We start from the raw sequence: 18,918 nt of genomic DNA, 5'->3' as shown, positions 1-18,918 counted from the left end.
AATGAGACTATAAATGTGTTTTAGGTCATTTGTTTAACTTTAATGACAGAAAAAGGTTAAACTTTAACTAGATTTTACATTTGTGGAAAAAAGCTACTTGACGACAAAAGTTTTTTTTAAAATTGTTTATTAGATATTTTATAACTTACATAAACCGAATACATTTATACTTTAACTCACTGACAAGACAAAGAGCTCAGGATTTCTTGATCAAAGTTAATGTGATGGCCTGAATGTTGTCATAGTAACACATTAATTGGTTTCACTGTGAACCCACAAATTTTCAAAGGCAGGATCGGCACTAACAAATGTCATTTTATCATGAGCCAAACCTCATGGTTGCATAATCAGAGGAAACCCATAGAATCTGATTTTCACTGATCAGAGCTGTGCCACAAGGTGAAACCTCTAGCTGGTTCTGGATAATTCAGGTCCTTGGTCACATTGGGCGGTCTTTATTTCATTTCATCTTGTAGTCCTTAGGTCTGTGGAGAAAACACAAGACAACACATTAGTATGGGGACGCATAATAGTCTGGAAAAAGAACTGATAACAGGGAGAGAAACTGACAGATGAAAAACCAAACAGATCTTATCGCCTTTTTTTTTCCTTTTCAAAATGAAACCAGACAGCATCCTCTTTTTGTATTTTTTCCCTTTAATTTTGAGCCGAGATTGCAGCAGACAGATATTATCACACCGTGCTGTATTGGTTTTGATACAAAGTGAAAAAAATGTTATCAATTGTAATAGCTCTGCTATCAACTACAGCGGTATGTTTATGTTGTTGATTTTCTGTCTGAGCTCCGTGTGTGTGGGGAGTAGGGGGCCGCATATCCAATAATCATCTTTTTCCTCTGCGCCAAGGTTTTCAGAGAGAATATTAACTATGTGTTTAATAAAGGGTAACAATTGAATCGCCCTTGATGACCTCAACCCCATCTCCCCTGACACACACATATATTTGGTCAGTAAAATGAAAAAGACAGAGAATATTAATAAGGGCTAAGGCCCATCCCTTAAATAAACCAGGATTAGCTTGACCTTGACGACCGCACCGCGACCGGCCTGAGCACACGCACTGATTGGCTGAGGAGATTGGACCAGTAAACAATAAGAAGTGGCTCATTCATCACCATGCGTGCACACACTGACAGCAATACCGAACGCAAGGCAGACATGCTGTACGCACAAGACACGCACACACACACACACACACACACACAGAGGACAGGAACTGAATGAAAACAGTTTCTGGATCAGAGCCCTCTGTGTGGATTCACTGTTTGCACTCATTCATACCAAATGTGGGTTATGTTTTGTTCATGTGTCTGAAGCACCAGATGGAGGGTTTACCCCATCGCAATCACTGAAGTGGTGTCAGCATTACAGTAATTTTTAGGATAATTTGTTGGTTTAAAGGGTCAGCCTCTTGTGGTAGCTAGCCATGCAGATTTTGTTTTAGTTGTTTAGGTTTGAGAGTCTAAGATTTCTGCAGCCGCCCCAATATAATGGAGGTGAAAGGGATTCTGTGCCTCAACAAAATCTCAACGTTGTTTCGCAAAACAATTTTGTGTCCCTGTTGCTCTGCATAATCAGCAGAACATGCTGTCCAGTTTTAGTTAGGTATATTTCTTTTTTTTCCAATTTAACTGGGATATGACTTGTTGAACAATTTAACAATTCAATGTGCAATTTTTAGATATTTTGAGTACCATAAACAGATCTCCATCCACTGTATTGGGGTAAAGGAAGACATTTCAGAGGTTGATATACTTTTTAAAAAATTGACAAACCCAAAACTATCTGCATGAATGAATAAGGAAATAGCCTTTCAGCTGTGTTGTCCTAATATTCTGGTACTCGTTATGTCCATGTGGTTGTAATTTTAAACCAAGAATTGTTGGCAAATAGTGTTCAATCATAATGCAAAAAGAACTCCACTAAACTGTATGTGCATCAAATTATTGATGATGTTAAGAAACATAAAAAATGACTGTGTCTGCATGACTGTGTTCCACAGCAGTCTTGTTAGAGGTAAACTGCTATTTTTCAACCTGGAGATTACTTTTCCATGTTCTTGGGAATAAGTGACTAATGCTAACAAGAGTTTTTGAAAGCCGTCCAGGATTGAGAAAGATCTCTGCTTCCGCAACAGTCAAACTATCTTAAATACAGGCTAATCCCTACAGGCACGTGTGCACCATCAATTTACATCCAATAAAAGTGCTGCACTACAGTCTGTTTAGTCCTTCTCAACACTGGACCAATTTAAAAAAAAATGTTATTTCAGAACAAAAGGATACTTCACACATCTGCTCTGGAGCAGCTGTGTAGGAGAGGGACAGTCGGACACAATTTGCAGAAAAACTTCTGCACAACTGTCTAACTTACATAAGAAATACATTTATTGCAACTTTTCTGTAAATGTACGCAATATGCCTGATGAAGGTACAGTTACTGAAACATCGCCATAAATTTATTTGTTATGAAAGTTAGACAGTTTTGTGGACAAAAAAAAAAAAAGGTTGTTTCGATTAGTCACTTAGACACAAAAAGGTTGAGATTGAAAGAAAACTGGGTAGTTGGAAACACCCTGGACAGTAACAGTGTATTGACTGCAGTAATGACAGTCTTACTGTATGTTACTCACCAGCACTCGCAAACTCTGAGCAGTTTAAATAAAAACAACCAGTGGACTTTGGTGTCGAGCCACTGACGCTAAAGATGAAGAGGAGCAACGCTGACCTGGATAAAATGCTCGGAGACAAACGACTGGATGGATTGATGGACGTTAGAGCTGAGCAGGTGGAAGAGAGAGTACTCTCAGTTAACCTGTCAGAATGATGTTTATGACAGCAGAAGCCAGAGAAATGCAACAGGACAACATTATCATGATCAGCGAGGCATGGGTCACAGTGTCAGTCCAATCTCCAACCAGAAAATACTTTACTCAAAAAGCCATGAATATGATTATGCCAAATAACAGATGCTCTCTCTCACACCCCGCAGAGAAACCTTGTATGTCCACACAGGAAGTGGAGGGAAAACAGCCGACTTCCCCCACATGTGTTTGTGACATTTCACCATCTACATTCAAATGTTTGGCACAACAGCCGAGCCGAAGAAAAACACAAAAATCTTTGAGATAAAAAGTTTCTGTTTAACAACAGCTGACACATCTACAGAGCACAAAGCTGAGAGATCTGATCTATTACAGTGCGCTTCAGTGTTGTGTGTTTTATAATAGCATAATGTACAATGGGCTTATTTTATAAAGCTTTTCAGGGAAACTCACAATGCACTCCAGCACAACACCAAAAAAACTTTATATGCACTGAATAAAAATGTCAGCTCTGGGGGGAAAAGGTCATATATTCGGGTACTAGAACTGTTCTGAAGTTTCTATTACTGAATTTGCACAGGAGTTACATCGTCGCTGTTCTCAGCGCATTATGTCACATACTGACCGCTCTCTGTTCCCTGACAATCACTCACACCACAGCCACATGTGTTTGTAGTTAGAATGAAATTCTTAGTTTTTCCAGTATGATTTATGTGTCAGAGTGAAAAGAGTCAGCAAGCTTTAGCATGTATTGTATTGTATCGATTCATACATATGTTGTGTAGTAACTGGGGGGGTGGTGAACCCAAATAGTTGACGGTTCAATTTGAGGAGTCGGGCTAGTCGTCAAATCATCGCAATTGCTCCTAATAAACAATGATACATAACCTATTTATTCTTTCGAGCACTCACATAAGACTGTCGTGCTCGCAGGGCGCTTAGTATTTTTAACTTATGAGGCCAACAATGAGCCCATTAGAAACAGTGCGTGGAGACACTTCTAAAAAGCTGTTGATGGTTAGCATCTCTCTGTCGAACAGAAAGTTCTGTTTACGACCAAAGAAAGCAAGCAGGACTCAAACACACTGACGTAAACTTTCTGTCCATCAATCTGTTCTGCTCCATTTCAGTAATTTGAACAGTGCTGCATCTACACATGCACCCCTGACACACTAATATCACAAATGAGAATATGGATTAATGACAAAAAAAAGACTTCATAAACCAGACTGGACTGTAAATTATTGGTTGGGGACACCCCCTGGTAGTAAGACCACAAAAATAACACAGAACTGTGAGAAAGCGTCTGCACTGTTCACTGCTGAAAAGGTCTGAGCAGGGCGAGGCAATCCCCCGCACTCATTTACGTAAAGACTGTACGGCACTGGTTAAGTGACACACCTCCCACTGTGGCTCTCCTCCAAAGTCAAATTCACCATGGCATTGGTACCTTCACCATCTGCTATCAGATTTCTAAACTGGTATTTCTTCAGAACGCTAAATACAAAAAGATATCTGCTTAAAATGGCTGCTAAAAAGCTGTCAAGGTAAGTGAAATAATCATTTTACAGTAAATGACTTATTGCAATATTCCAAATAACTGAAGGAATACTTATTGACAACTGTTGTATCGCAGAGGCAGGGTGGTTGAAGGGTGTGAGAAGTAGAAGCATGACACAGTGCTCAGATCAACATCACCCCCTTCTGGCATTTTGTCATCAGTACAAGACATGAAAATATGATTGTGTGTGTGTTTGTTTGTTTGTGTGTGTGTGTGTGTGTGCAGTACTCTAATGGTACAAAGGACAAAAAGATGAAAAATGAGTCTGAACTCAGATCATTTAAATGTTTATCAGGCAATTAAAAAAGCCAAGCTGGAAGTTATCATTACCATTACTCTTAAAACATTTGCAATACTGATGCTTTTACTGCTTTTACTCTCGTGGTCATTGATGTCTGTTTTTGTAAAAAGCTATTAAATACTATGTTCAGGCTGGACTCAAATATTTATTTATTCTGATATTTGTTTAGTAGGTTTTTGGTTTTCAATTTGGAGATTTGGAGATTCATCTTTTGTTTTTTGGGTTTTTTTTAACAACTGACAAAGAAACTCTGAACTGACATAAATCTTACAAATATAAATCTCAAATTTTAAGTTTGTTGGAGCTAGTATGTTGTTTTATGCATATGTTTCACAGCGCTTTTAGAGGCTTTGTCTTGTAACTGGAGCCTTTTATAATGAACATTGACAATGAACATTTATGATCAATCGGCCCATAGGCCAACGCTACTTGAACTGAAGATGTCAGTTCTGGTTAATTTTGTTTTCAATAGCTCAAAGCCCATTAACTGGTGACTAACTGTAATCGCCAAGCGGCACCGCTGGCTTGCTCTCACCAAATCTGGTTGGTTTTCCCAGCAGATAATTGAAGAGTAGCAAAATTATCCTATAGGCTGACATGCGTAGCTGTTAAAATTATATTCCCTGTGTTTGAACAATTAACTTTTGACATTCCTATTTCAAATATTTGCTGATGATTACTACCAAAGCAGTAGCAGTAAAAAAAAACATGTATTTTGGGTAAACTGCTGTTCATTTCCTTTTGGATTTCCAATGTGGGTGATTTAATTTGATTTGATTTATTTATTTAGGTCACAAGCAAAACAATGCTCGATGACAGTGAGGTAGGGCTGAATTAAAAGACAGAAGCCATAATGTATTAGCTTCACTATCTTATTTTACAGAGACTCTTATGTGAATGTGAAACACTCCACACAAACACACACCAAAATGTCTTTGAGGAAAACAACGATAAAGGGAAAGAGTTAATGATCCTAAGTGTAATACAGCAGATAGATTCTGCATCCATCACTTTCCATCTGCATTAGCATCCACTGTATATGCAGTGACACTGATGTGCACTGTGTATCGACAGTGTCTGCTCATGTTAGTGTGTTTGCAAAGACTGTGTGTGTGTGTGTGTATGTGTGTGTGTGTGTGTGTGTGTGTGTGTGTGTGTGTGTGTATGTGTATGTGTGTTTCTACATACGGTGTCCACAGCCTGGGGAAGGCGTCTATCTCCTCCTGCGTGTACTCGCTGAGTTTCCTGGGGATTTCTCTGGGCTGTGGCAGCTCCTCCGTCAGGTTGGCTCGGATGTCGTCTGGCAGCTCCTAGTGAGGGGAGGACACGGAGAAGACAATGAAATTAGAAATAAAATGTTGGCAGGACAAGAAATTGAAGGGGAAAGGAAGGAAATGAGACATAGAAAGAACTGAAAGGAGGTGACATGAAAAAGAAGGTGAGAATAAAGACGGCATCAGTCGCTTTTTCTAAAACACTCATAAGCAATTTTACATTGTCTAAACTGCTCTGAGCTGTAGATGAGACTGCAGTCATTCACATCGCTCAGGAAGCCCATCTGCTAGTAATCAGGGATGCACACTGCACAACATCAATTCTGACGGCGGATATCAAGTCTCGACCAAAATAAACGACAAGTATCTGACTCTGCTCAGCACTGACTTGTGACATCAAACACCTCATGTATTACATTACAAGTCAAAACTCAAAGATCTGGTTTTTTTCCCAGTGCCTTGAATAAATGATCATGTTCTCTCGCATGGATAGAAATTACATCCTGTTAATATTTGGGCAGACCGCCCAGGTCAATTAACGGCCTGTTGAGCACTTTTTTGTTTCAATTCATTTCAGAGGCTGTGGTGTGTGACGCTGGTGGTTCGCCAACATCATTTTAAAACAATCACAACTGAATGCTCCCTAATGCCTGCAGATCACTGCACCAACAACGCAGTGGAAGTTTCCTCTTTTGAACTAAGGAGGCAGAGTAGACGGGTTGATTTATTGAGAACAAGATGGAAACATGTTAGTCATCAATATGTTAATGTGATCAAAGCAGTATTCATTGATATTTAAGCCACTGTAACAAGCTATATTGTTGAACACAATGCAGAAAGCACAAAGCACTACACTGATGTCAACTATCAGCTGCTTATCTGCACTTCCCGCAGACACAAAGAAACATTAGCATCCATTTGTCGTGTTTCTGGCCATGCAGTGAGTCTAAGACCAATATTCACTCTTCCTTCAGCTCTGCTTTGGTCTCTACCAAATCCTGAGGGGAAAATACCTGTCTCCTGAGCTGTTAAATTCTCCACTTTGTTTGCAAGATACTTCCTAACTGTGTCTGTTTGCCATTCTGTGTGGAGCAGGTAGGGCACAGAGCATTTTTTAAAAAATGTCTTAAAAATGTCAGAGTAGCTGACTGTTGCAACTGAAAACAACACAATAAAAGTGAGATTGAATTACATAGGTAAAGTTGGGGGTCTCAATAGTGTGCACATCTCCTTTCCTCCTCGACTGCATATCAGACTTTATACAGATACTTCCATTTAAAATAAAGGTTTCAAGTCCCAGTTATAAAAATTTAGTTTTTGAACCCCGAGAACCACTTTGTTTTCTCTCCTCTTAAGAGTCACTGCAACTGATACAAGAGTGAGAATGAGTTAACGTTCTGCTGAAGCAACCTCCAAATCAGCTCTTCAAACACACATACCAGCTGAGACAGTGTCGGTGAAGAAAAGGATGAATACTTATCCATACAGGGCAACAATCAGATTTAACTACATTTAATCATTCTATAGTTATTAATTGATTAAAAGTGTCAAGGTGACCTGGATGATGGATGATTAAAACTGGATCATTCTTTTGTGTCAGAATCTGCTGAGAGATATCAGTGCAGCGCTCCCCATAATGTGCCCTCTCTCTGATTATCCTTAATAAGCCTTGATGATTAAGGTGGTGAGTGCAGCAGCCTGAAGAATCATCAGCACGGAGAGATACGGAGAAACTGGACTTACGTCTTCAGGAAAGATGTGTAACCGCTGCATCATGGTGCGGCGTAGCAGGTTCCTTGGCAGCATGCCGTAAACCGCTAACTTCACAATCTGGTGAGAAGAAGCACATTAAAAAAAAAAATTGATATGCAAACAGCTCACTGTCTGTTGTTGTGAAAAAGCAGCTATTGATAGCAACCTTAAATACTTTTTTCCCCATTTTTTTCTCACATTTTCCTCCAAAACTGTTTTTCAAAGAGAAACTGGTTGTACAAATGTGAATTCGAGTTGGAGAGAGTTACTGGACTGAGACATTGGACAGAAATATTGGAGAGAGACGTTGGACAGGGGCTGTGCTGACAAATCATTCATCTGTCCAATTCTGTTTCTCCCTCTTCGCTCGCCAACCCTCCAAACCTCATTTTAACTAAACCGCCATCAGGACACACGTCTGTGGTCACCGGCTGGACTGAAGCCTGCATCAGCACAGAGCCAACAGCAGAGCAAACTAATCGCCTGGTTCTGTAAACTACAGATTGGAAACCAGTGCAGGTCATTCACCTACGGTTAGTGTTTCCCACAGGATGGGAGCAATTTTACGAGCCACATGTGGAAAAAGTTGACAAACCCTTTGAGTTTGGCTCCCATTCTGCTGTTGTGGTTGACATGTTAAACGATTCTGAACAACCCCATTGTTATTGTTAAGCATCAAATCACTACGGACCTGTGAAGCTCAGTATTTGGATTAAACAGCCCATGTTCCTCTGATAAGGCCCAATACAATATTCGCATGTTGTACAACAGAGACACTTTGAAACATCACTTCAGTGTAAAGTAGAAGGCAAGTGTTACTTTTATGTATTTGTCAATGGTAATAAATCTCATGAAAACACTAAAAATGTGTTTTTCCAGCTCGCAATACTTTCTGAACCCGAAGCACATTTACTGTCACCAGGAGTATACAATTTTTACAAACAGGCCACAAACACAAAGTTTTATCGTTTAAAATAGACTAAATAATTTCCCACAGTGTTACTCCAATAGGAGTGCATTTGATAGAGACTATTTTCAGGATCAGATCATAAACATTTGGTGTTCTGGTGAGTATTTACAGCAGCAGGACGGTGTATGTGTGATCAAATCAAAAATAAACTTAGTGTCTATGCTTTGGCTACATGAGAAATGCTCCTTAGTGGATCAATTTATTATTGGTTTTGGTCTTTTCATGGAATTGGTTGACAATCAGATACATCTACACTATCGCCAGTTTTGTTCTTCACGCTCATGAGTTGTTGTTTTTCTCTCCAACAAAGAGTCCGTAACCCTGAAAACCATGAATATGTAACACAACCAAAACCCCCGGAGTTATCCTTGAACTGACACGTACTGAGTTTCAGAACACACCAACCACCACCATCACCAGTATAAATTCACTGCTGTTTAATCCCCACTCTCTGCCCTTCACATTAATATGCACGAGCAGCACATATGAAGGCAGGGATAAATGTCAAACCACGAAACACCTGCTCCGCACAGCATGGGGCCGACAAAGAAATGCGACTAATCCCTGAGAATGTGGGTTAAATTATACATTCGGTATAATAAAAATTCATGTTGGAGGGTATGTGGCAATGGCACATCTGAGCACATCAGCGGTTTTAGAATTCTCCCTAAATAACAATTTTAAAAAATTAGAAATAATGTTGATGACACTTACAGCTTTTGGGTCTTTTTGGTGCAGCTGGGCCGCTGTTACCTGTTTGAATCCACCCGGATACCTGTAGGAGAAAACAACAAGCTTTGTCAGTCCTTGTTTCTACCATCAGAGGATAGAAAATTGTTGAGTTTTAACATCCCTGAAACTTCTCGTGCAATCCATTTACAGCAATTACAATGAAAGGATGCAAAGACGAGACTTGACAAAGAAAATCTTCTACCAAACACAACTGATTATTATATTTACTGAAAAAATTAAAGAGCTTTCTGTTGCTTGATCTGCACTTTTAATCAAATTATTTTTCTCTTTTGAACAATAGAAATACATTAGCCATCTATTAAAAATGGGAATGCATGTTACCAGTTTTTCAGCAGTGAAGGGATATTAAAGTATCTAATGCAGACCTGTGTGTCCCTTCAAAGTGTCGTATTCAAGCAAACCTTGGACTAACACCAGTCACCTCTAATTCCTAATTTACGTTCATAAAGTACTTAACTGAGGAGAATTGGTTATTTCCAGCAGTTTATTGCCACAAATCACTTTCTCCAGAATAAAAATGTAACGAGACTCTAACCAACCACAAAAGCTTTACGTTTTGCAGGTCTAAAAAACATGAATGAGGTATGAATGTGACAAGAGGCTAATGACACATAGAGACATGCTTTTCTTGAAACATTTTCTGATCGGTTTGTAGGTTTTTACATAATGAAGAGCAAAGAAAGACAAACTGGAAAGAGCAAAAAGGAGGAAGAGAAGATAAAGAGACTGGGAGAAGTAAAGTATGAGGTAATGTGCACTTACCCCGTGTGTGATGAGTAAACTTTCTGCTCCCACTTGTTTCCAGAGAAAGCTATGTGTTTGGTGTTTATTACTACAACATGGTCACCACAGTCACCTGTGAAGATAATCAGAAGATGCATATTTCCGGGTTAATCGATATGGCGATATTTTTGACACGATATAATTGATATTCTCCATTTCAACTGAGAGACAAGTGCAGACCCAGCTGGTATGACAACGATAATGCCAAAAACAGTGGCTGGTTTGTTATGCCAACTAAGACCAATCCCTTTTTTTAATCCTTATCTGCCACCATGTGGCCATTTCATGCCATGACAACATCAAACTCACACGGGTGTGATGTGATTTCATAACAGAAAAAAAATCATTTCATATTAGGAATGAACAATAATATTAACATGTCATCAGTATGTTCAGATATTGGCTTTAAAATGAAATATCAGAATCGGCCAACATGCTGATTTTTTTGACAATATCACAAAGCATTTTTTTTTATTACTGACAAAGTAAAAAAGTACAAAATGTAAGTTGAAGTATTTTCTTACTTTGCACAATAAATGAATACTACATACACTGAAAAGCATTGTATTTTATGTCTCCATCAGCTGGTGTGCAATCACGATAAGAGTATGCATAACTGTAGTGCATAGTGCATATTTCTGCTACAGAAGAGATGTGATGATCACTAAACTTACGTGGAGGAAAAAGTGGATGTATCAATAGCCAAGTAAGTTGTTATATATTGCATATCGACAAAAAAATCCAATATTATGTATCCCTAGTTTATACGTGGCGTAATGGTATTTGAAGTTACTTATAACCTTATATGTGTTTGTGTTCTGTGACAGGTGGACTCCTACTCACTCAGTGCATGGTAGATAGGTTTGTGTTTCCCCTGTAATCTAACAGCACACATGGTCGCAATCTTCCCAGGAGGCTGCATTCTGGCATCGATCAGGAACCAGGAACGAGCGAAGGTTGCCCATTGCTGAAAGAAGAACAAGAGAAAGACTTGGTTAGATAAACTGACTGGCAGGAGACCTTCACGTGATTAATAGTATGGGAAACAAAAGACAACAAAATCTTTTGTGAAGAAAGACCATTTCACTACAGACAATCTGACACGTTACAAAAGGAAAAGCACAGGTGTACATAATAAAATTTTGATGGCTGAATTCCATTTAGCTGTTTTAGTTTCACAGTCGTGGTATTGTGCATGCTGGCTCGCTGTCACACTCACATGACTTACTCTAGAATATAATGGAGTCATTGTTAATGTTATCAATTACACTCGTGTTTCTTCAACTACGACAATTCAAAACATCTGCTGTGAAAAAGATTTGTGGAATAAGACTGAGTGGCAACTTTCTGTCTCTACTTTTCTTCTAGAATGTATCAGACAGATGGAACATTACTGATAATGAAACAAAATTAATTCATCAATTTCTGTTTCTTAATGTTGCCATACTCATCCTTGTAACTAACCTAGACCATATAAAGATGCTACGATAACCCCATACACACAACACTAAGTCAAATAAAGCCCAAGTTATTATCCCTGGACAGACCTTATTACACTGATTCACAGAATACACCAAACACCACCATCATCAGCACTAAAACACTGCTGATCAATCCAAGGTCTATGAACTTTACGTCAACCATGATAAAATTTAAGGGTATGTGTCAGCAACAACTTCCTTAGAGGCATGTGGCAGATATAGAAATCATATTTTGTGAATGCAGATTAATGTTGGGAAACTCAGATTTTTTTTTTTGCATGCAGATGATTTTAAAATGCTTGACTAAAAGCACTAGCAATTTAAATGGTTCAGATTATTTTAATCAACCATCATGCAAATGTGTAAAAAAAAAAAAAAAAATATATATATATATATATAATATATATATATATATATATATATATACACACACAGATTAAGGAAAAAAAGGATTAACTTGGTATGGTACAATAAATTGAGCAATTTAAAACTCACATCAAAATCAAATATATTATAGTCTGATTTCTATGTCATTTTCGATGTTAAAATGGCCGGGCGACATGGAGAATATCACATATTACAATACTTTGACCAAATACCTCCAATTTGATATTGCGACTAAATTGTAGGGTTGACTATTGATGCTTTCACAAAATAATTACACTGAGATTTTTGATAAATAGCCATCAGTAATATGGATATAATGACTAAGTGGGCAAAGGCAAATAATAATAATATAACAGCTTGAACAATCTGGCAGGTTTAGAAAAAATGCATTATTTTATTGTAATGCAGAATTTAAGTCCAGGAAAAGACAACACCTCGATATTACGATATCCCAAAATCTAAGACGACAGCTAATCTCATATCATGTTATCGATATAGTTATGATATATCGCCCAGCCCTAAATTTGCAGCAATTGTCTCCATCTCTCACTCTTTCGGGATATACGATTACTCACACCGTTTGTAAACATGTCAGTGTGTAGGGGATACGAGGACACGGAAACCCCCAAAACAAAACTTCAGGCTAGCACAATCTGACAGAGCGATTTTAAAACATTATGTGAGAGTTTGCAGTGGCTGACAAGAAATAATGTTGGTCTTACAATTAAATCGTAATGCTTCTTGCAAACGATATTGTTGGTGTTAGGATACAACAACTGACTCTTTTATTTTGCTAACTCGCATAGAAAGGCCATTTATTGTGTTACTAAGTAGCCGCACACACTGCGGCTAGCTCGTTAGCGGCGCGCGTTAGCTAACTGCCTATTTGTGCTTTACATGAACAAAAGCACAAATACCGGACGGCAAAAGTACGAGATACCAATGAGAACATGTAATGCTTTGTTATAATATCTGCGTTTACCTGAGCAGATCGTGAGAAACTTGACATTTCGATGAGACAATCAGCAGCACATCCTCAAACATTTGACCCTCAACGTGAGCGATGGTCCGTTTGGTAAATATTCCCGGTTGAAACAAGATTTGAAACTTCGCGTTTCCTTTGTTGCGGATCTATCTATATTTAGATCGTTTAAGAAAATGTACCGCCATTTCGTGGCTACCTTACAGGTAATTGCTATTGCGTCTAAACGAAAACCCTTAAAATAAATGTTCGAGTTTTCTTTTTTTACATTTAGTTTAAATTTCCCTCAAATATTTTCTACCCGGTCCTATTTTGACGTAACACCTCAACGTCATTTCCTTCCTACTGCACGAAAGAGAGCGGGGAATTTTGACAATCGCCCATTATTGCTAAACAACATTTTTTAGTTGTTTTTTTTACTTTGGAAACAAGTACAGTTTGAGACAGTTTGTTTCGCGAGTCAAAAAAAAGTTTATTCAACAAAACGTTATCGATCTAACCCGCCGTGAGAGCCAAAATGAGAACTTTAGAGGAGGTTCAGGCCACTCTGCAGATCGCTAAACTTAAAGAAGACGATCTGCAGAAAACCATCCACTGTCTGTCTTTTGGACAAAACGTTTCATCTGCAGACTACTGTCTGATGGAGCTGGACGACACGCTGTGCAAACACATAGAAGCTGGGCAAAGGTAACGTGAAGGTGTCAATATTGTGAATGAATGTGTTGAGTTTGTGTATATGAAGCACGCGGATAGAGAGGTAATATCGCTTTATGTGCCTGTGTTTTGTATTTTTCTTTGCAGTCATTAAGTGTGAATTGCATGGTAAACCTTTCAATCTCTTTCCATTTAAAAATAATGAAAAATACCCTCCATAAGTTCTCTAAAGCTTACAGTGACATCTTAAAAATGTTTGTTTTATCTGATCAAAGTCCAAACCCATAAGGCTATTTAATTTAATCTCTCTCATTTCAGAGGGTGGAACAAGTTAACCTTTTTTACTTGAATTACTTTTAGAAACAGACTTTCAACACTGTTACGTTATTTTGCCTATTTTGATTAATCGATGAATAAACTCATACTTTCAGCACTATTATTCATTTGTTTAAAACCTGGTCAGCAGGTACTCTGTAAACTGCTGTCTTCCCTGTCTTTTTTTCTTGTGTAACTGAAATGATTAATGTGGTTGGGGATAATTAACTGATCTGCAGTTCAGTGGCGCAAGATGCATGATCAGGATGGATGTAGATGTGTATACATTTAATAGTAATTTACTCTTTTTCCAGTCTGGTGATTCGAGGGGACACAGATGAGCGTGCTGTCCTCTGCAGTGGTGACAAGACCTACGATCTGAAAATAGCAGACACATCTAACGTTCTGCTGTTTGTACCAGGATGCAAAACACCAGAGCAGCTAACAAACAGCCAGGAAAGCTCTCATGTGGTGCACACTCAGGTATGGAAATGACTCACTCACAGGTACCTGCTCAATGTACTTTAACACCCAAACAAACACACAACCTTCTGGGTACATATGCAAATACAATAATGGTTAACTGCATTTATGACCCACATACACTAACAGTATCCTGCCTCTGTTGTAGATCTGGGGATTTTGTAACAGTTACTGGGAACTGAGGAAACAGCGTCCGAAATTGAAGAAGCTGAAGAAGATGTTAATGGAGAATCCTTATGAAGGGCCAGCTTTAGTGGGGCAGGAGGAGAATACAGAAAACAGGGTGAATACATATTTTACAATGAAGTCGTTAATATCTTGTATGACTGTGTGTACATGTGTGTGTGTGTGTGTGTGTGTGTGTGTGGTGGGGGTATGGGGCTTATTGAAAGTAGCTGACTAAGATGATGTGTTTTGAATGTTTCAGTGTTAAGCGTTCCCTTGTTTTGAATGTTATTGTAGCCGTTAGTCAGCATGTGTTCCTCTGTTACAGTACACAATGCAGGATCTGCTGGAGAAGATCCAGGCCAGTGAACAGGAGCTTAAGACCAATTTAGAGACCATCCATGCCTGTCAGATAGACGGTAAACTGTGACATTTTTTTGAATAATAACAACATTTATATTAATTGTTAAAGTTTTACTAAAAAGCAATAAACAGGTACAAAATCATCATTATGGAAGTGGTCCTGGGAGCTACAACGCAGGAAGGATGAATCTCTCTATTCTTCTGTATATTTCATATAACTTTTTTAAAAACTAGATATTTAAAACCTCGTGTTTACAGAAAGTGTCATTTCTGTCTTGCAGGCTACTGGCGAGTGCTGGACTTTGACTACGAGATGAAGCTGCTTGGTCACGTGTGTCAGCTGGTGGATTCTGAGTCATGGTCCTTCAACAAGGTTTCTCTTCAAACCAGTCTAGAAGAGTTAGCTCCACTGGAGCCAAAGTAAGTTATCGTCTGTGATCATGAAACAAGAGATGAGGTTATACTGGCTTCCTTCTATTTTGAGGCTTGATAAGTCTTATGATAAATGTTCAGCCAGTTTCCAATAATGATGTTCTCTTTTACAGAGAGATGATCGAGCACTGTTTGAACTCTTATGGGAAGCGCTATACTGAGAATGGTAAGAAAAAACAACCTATGGCGACTCAATTGACAGACTTGAAGTTTTCATCAGTAAAACTGGTAGCAGAATCCTACACAATATGACAGTACAGAGTACTAACATCCCTGTATCTTCCTTCCTCTGTATAGACAAAGTTTTCTATGCACTGCATGAGGACAAAGTGTGTCGGGGCATGGCGCTACTGCTGCTGCAGAACGCTGTCAAGTTCAACCTGAGGGAGTTTCAGGAAGTCTGGCAGCAGAGCGTCCCAGAGGGCATGAGCACAAGACTGGACCAGCTCAAGGTTTGCCCGTACCTCTCTTATATACTTATTTTATCTTTTTATTTACTTTTGAAGAGAATAGATAGTAATTTACGGAACATTTTAACAATTTGAATTAAATAAAGTAATTGCCCTAGACTGAAACAAATCCTCTCAAAAATGCAGCTTTGTACTGTTTCTTGTTATAAAATGGCATAATTGCATTCTTTATAAAGGTGACAAGCTGACTAAAGTAGTACCGTCATAGAGCTTTATGGCTCCTAAGAGTCAAGAATCTATTGAATTCACCAGACTCTTATCTTGTTGTTTTTCTCTTTTATACCAGTTTCCATTTATAGTATCTGATGATTCAATTTCATTCTGTCTCTTTCTTAGACCAGCCGTAAATAATCATGCTTCTGTAAGAAAGGAGCAGTCGTTTCTCTCTGCTCATTTTCACTGACCTTTCTCAAGAACATTACTACCATGCTGACGGTGTTGTAAACCTTCCAGAGCGTTGCCCTGGTGGATCGCAGCTCCCGTCCAGAGACCATCTGCCTGCTGCGGGTGGAAGATCTTCCAGAAGACACGCTGGAGCGCTTCAACCACCTCTTCACACTCAGAGAGAAATGGACAGAGGACGACATCACACCATACATACAGTAAGTGTCATCCATTTAGGAAATTATTGTAACATTCAATAAAAGTGGGAGAATAACCCACAATGGCAGTTACCTGACCATTTATGTAGTATCAAAGGTACACAATTTGGTTTTGTTGACGAAAGTGCAAAAAATTAAGCGTCTTATCTGATTATAATGTGTCATGCTTCCTCTGTCTTTTTCTCGTTCAGGGACCTGTGTGGAGAGAAACAGACCACCGGAGCTCTGCTGACCAAATATGCTCGATCTTCACTGCAAAATGGGATCAAAGTCTTCAACTCCAGACGGCCTGTTGCTACATGAACATGAGCACCACCAAATTATACATTTACATATGAGAATGAATGTGGTTATGTTTGTTTCTAGAGTGATTTTTGCAATGGTCAAAATTGTTTTAACTCATAATTTTCCCTAACTATGCTCAGTTAGCACTGATAGTCTTGCAGACACTTAATGTGTATAATTCATTTACTTAAAATCCAAATGTTACGTTTTCTCACTGAAACCAAACTTCATCTTTATTTCATATTTTTCTGTAAAAAATTGCTACATATTGGTAATAAAGTAAGTTTTTATAATATTATCAGATGAGGGTTTTTCTCGGTGTCCTTTTGTCCTTAATTAACCTAACTTGAACAAATTAGATTCATTTTAATTGACAACAGGAAAATAAAATGATAAACATTAACTTACCAGGCGGTTGTCCACAAGGTGGTGCTCTATATTGATGAATTCAGTATGAGCCCCACACACTTACTTGATCATACAATATGTGCTGATTTACATCCAACTGCATTGTCTGTTGTGTACTGCAGTCAAATGACACAATGATTATGTTCACAGAATCATACAGATTGATGATTTCTGAGACTGTTAAAAACCATCAGGTTTCTGCAGAGACAATCCTAGTCTCAGCTGCATGTAGAGCTGAAACGATTTGACCAACAACTATTCTGCATGTGTTTTAATCGATAACAAAGATTAAGTTTCCAGTTTTTCAGAATTTTTTTTTGTCTTTGTATAATAAACTGACTCTTCTTGGATAAAAACACAAGATGTCACCAATGGATCAGGGCATCTCTTTGTATTTGCCAAATTTGGTATACTAAACGGTTAATAATCTGTGGATTTATTAATAAAGGGCCACAAAGAGCACAATTCACGGTACATCCACCTTCTTTGCTCACCTGTGCCATTCTCACTTCAAGAGCTTTCAAGTCATGGGCTGAGCAGGTTGTATACATTACATGCACCGCAGCTATCATGTACAGATCAAGGCACATGAAACAAGTAATGTGACATTACCACATTTTTGGCGTAATCTATTACTCAGATCTTAGAATTAAAATTCATTTTTTGACTAAAAGCAAACACATTTGTCAAGACAATTTAATGTGGAGACTGAATTCAAGCCATAGAGAGCTGAGCAGTGAAGCATATGTGATCAGAGTTTCTAGCTGAATACAAATCAACATCACCTCTGCTCGATTGATTGTTCACAGCATTATTACAGCTGCTACAACACATTTGAAAAGACAGATCAACTTTGATCACACAAAAAAGTGCATAAAGCACAACAATAATAACACAGAAGTAAGTGTAAAAAATGCAGCAGAGATACAGAGAAGAAAAAGAGGTAAGTGCCTTTTAGGTCAAGTTAATGCAGACAAAACAGAAGAGATGAAAATAAGAGAGACAAGGTGACAGAGCAAAGGAGTTGGGTTAGAACAGATCAGACTAAGTTCAGAAAGCATTAAAATAACATTAAACCAAACTGGCTGCTAGTGGGGCTCAATGTGTTCCTCCAGAAATTGAAAACCTCACACACGGGTTCAATAGATCAAAATAATCGTGGCCTCTTTTAAATGATATACAAATGTTTATTTTTAACCAGTCCTGTCTGTCAGAAGCCTCACGTTAATGTGTGCATGTTGTTTTCAACAGATGATGTCTGTGGTGCATTTGTGTGACTCAGTGTGTGTTAACCATCACCAGACTGCGTATTTTACTAACACAACTGTCTGCGTGTGAATCAGTGTTACTGGCACATGAGGAAGTGCTTAACAGACAGAAGCTACACTGCTTTGTTTCAACACAGACAAACACCGACTCACACACATCTGTGTTTCCAAACTAACTTTATCTGCACTGGCTGGCTGACTCACCCTGACATCAGCCCTCAGGAGTGCTGACTTATCAGTTCATTGGGCAGAGGGATCCCAGCTGTGTGTATTTTATATCTGCTGCATTGGTCAGCGAGGCGCTCCGAAAATGATTAATTCTCTTTACTTCCTCTCCTCCTCTGTATGATCTCTGCTGTTCACCTTTTCACTCATCGTGCCCCAT

At 38.6% G+C, this 18,918-nt stretch overlaps 2 protein-coding genes across 2 annotated transcripts; one reads left to right on the top strand and one right to left on the bottom strand.

Moving 5' to 3' along the window:
- Window positions 1-138: 138 nt before the first annotated feature.
- On the bottom strand, window positions 139-13,176 carry mrpl13 (mitochondrial ribosomal protein L13). The gene is made up of 7 exons (XM_042490145.1): window positions 13,089-13,176; window positions 11,082-11,205; window positions 10,218-10,311; window positions 9,417-9,477; window positions 7,724-7,810; window positions 5,895-6,016; window positions 139-485 (listed from the first exon to the last, which is right to left on the bottom strand). The coding sequence occupies exons 1-7, from the start codon at window positions 13,113-13,115 to the stop codon at window positions 461-463; spliced, it is 540 nt and encodes a 179-aa protein (XP_042346079.1). The 5' UTR covers window positions 13,116-13,176; the 3' UTR covers window positions 139-460.
- A 251-nt stretch (window positions 13,177-13,427) lies between these two features.
- On the top strand, window positions 13,428-17,063 carry dscc1 (DNA replication and sister chromatid cohesion 1). The gene is made up of 9 exons (XM_042490631.1): window positions 13,428-13,775; window positions 14,372-14,540; window positions 14,689-14,823; window positions 15,034-15,124; window positions 15,350-15,488; window positions 15,614-15,666; window positions 15,798-15,952; window positions 16,424-16,572; window positions 16,764-17,063. Exons 1-9 carry the CDS (start codon window positions 13,606-13,608, stop codon window positions 16,873-16,875), a joined length of 1,173 nt encoding a protein of 390 aa, XP_042346565.1. The 5' UTR covers window positions 13,428-13,605; the 3' UTR covers window positions 16,876-17,063.
- The last annotated feature ends 1,855 nt before the right edge of the window (window positions 17,064-18,918 follow it).

The sequence above is a fragment of the Plectropomus leopardus genome, chromosome 7 (assembly GCF_008729295.1).
Source record: "Plectropomus leopardus isolate mb chromosome 7, YSFRI_Pleo_2.0, whole genome shotgun sequence".
NCBI lineage: Eukaryota > Metazoa > Chordata > Actinopteri > Perciformes > Serranidae > Plectropomus > Plectropomus leopardus.
This window is presented reverse-complemented; position numbering and strand designations above follow the sequence as displayed.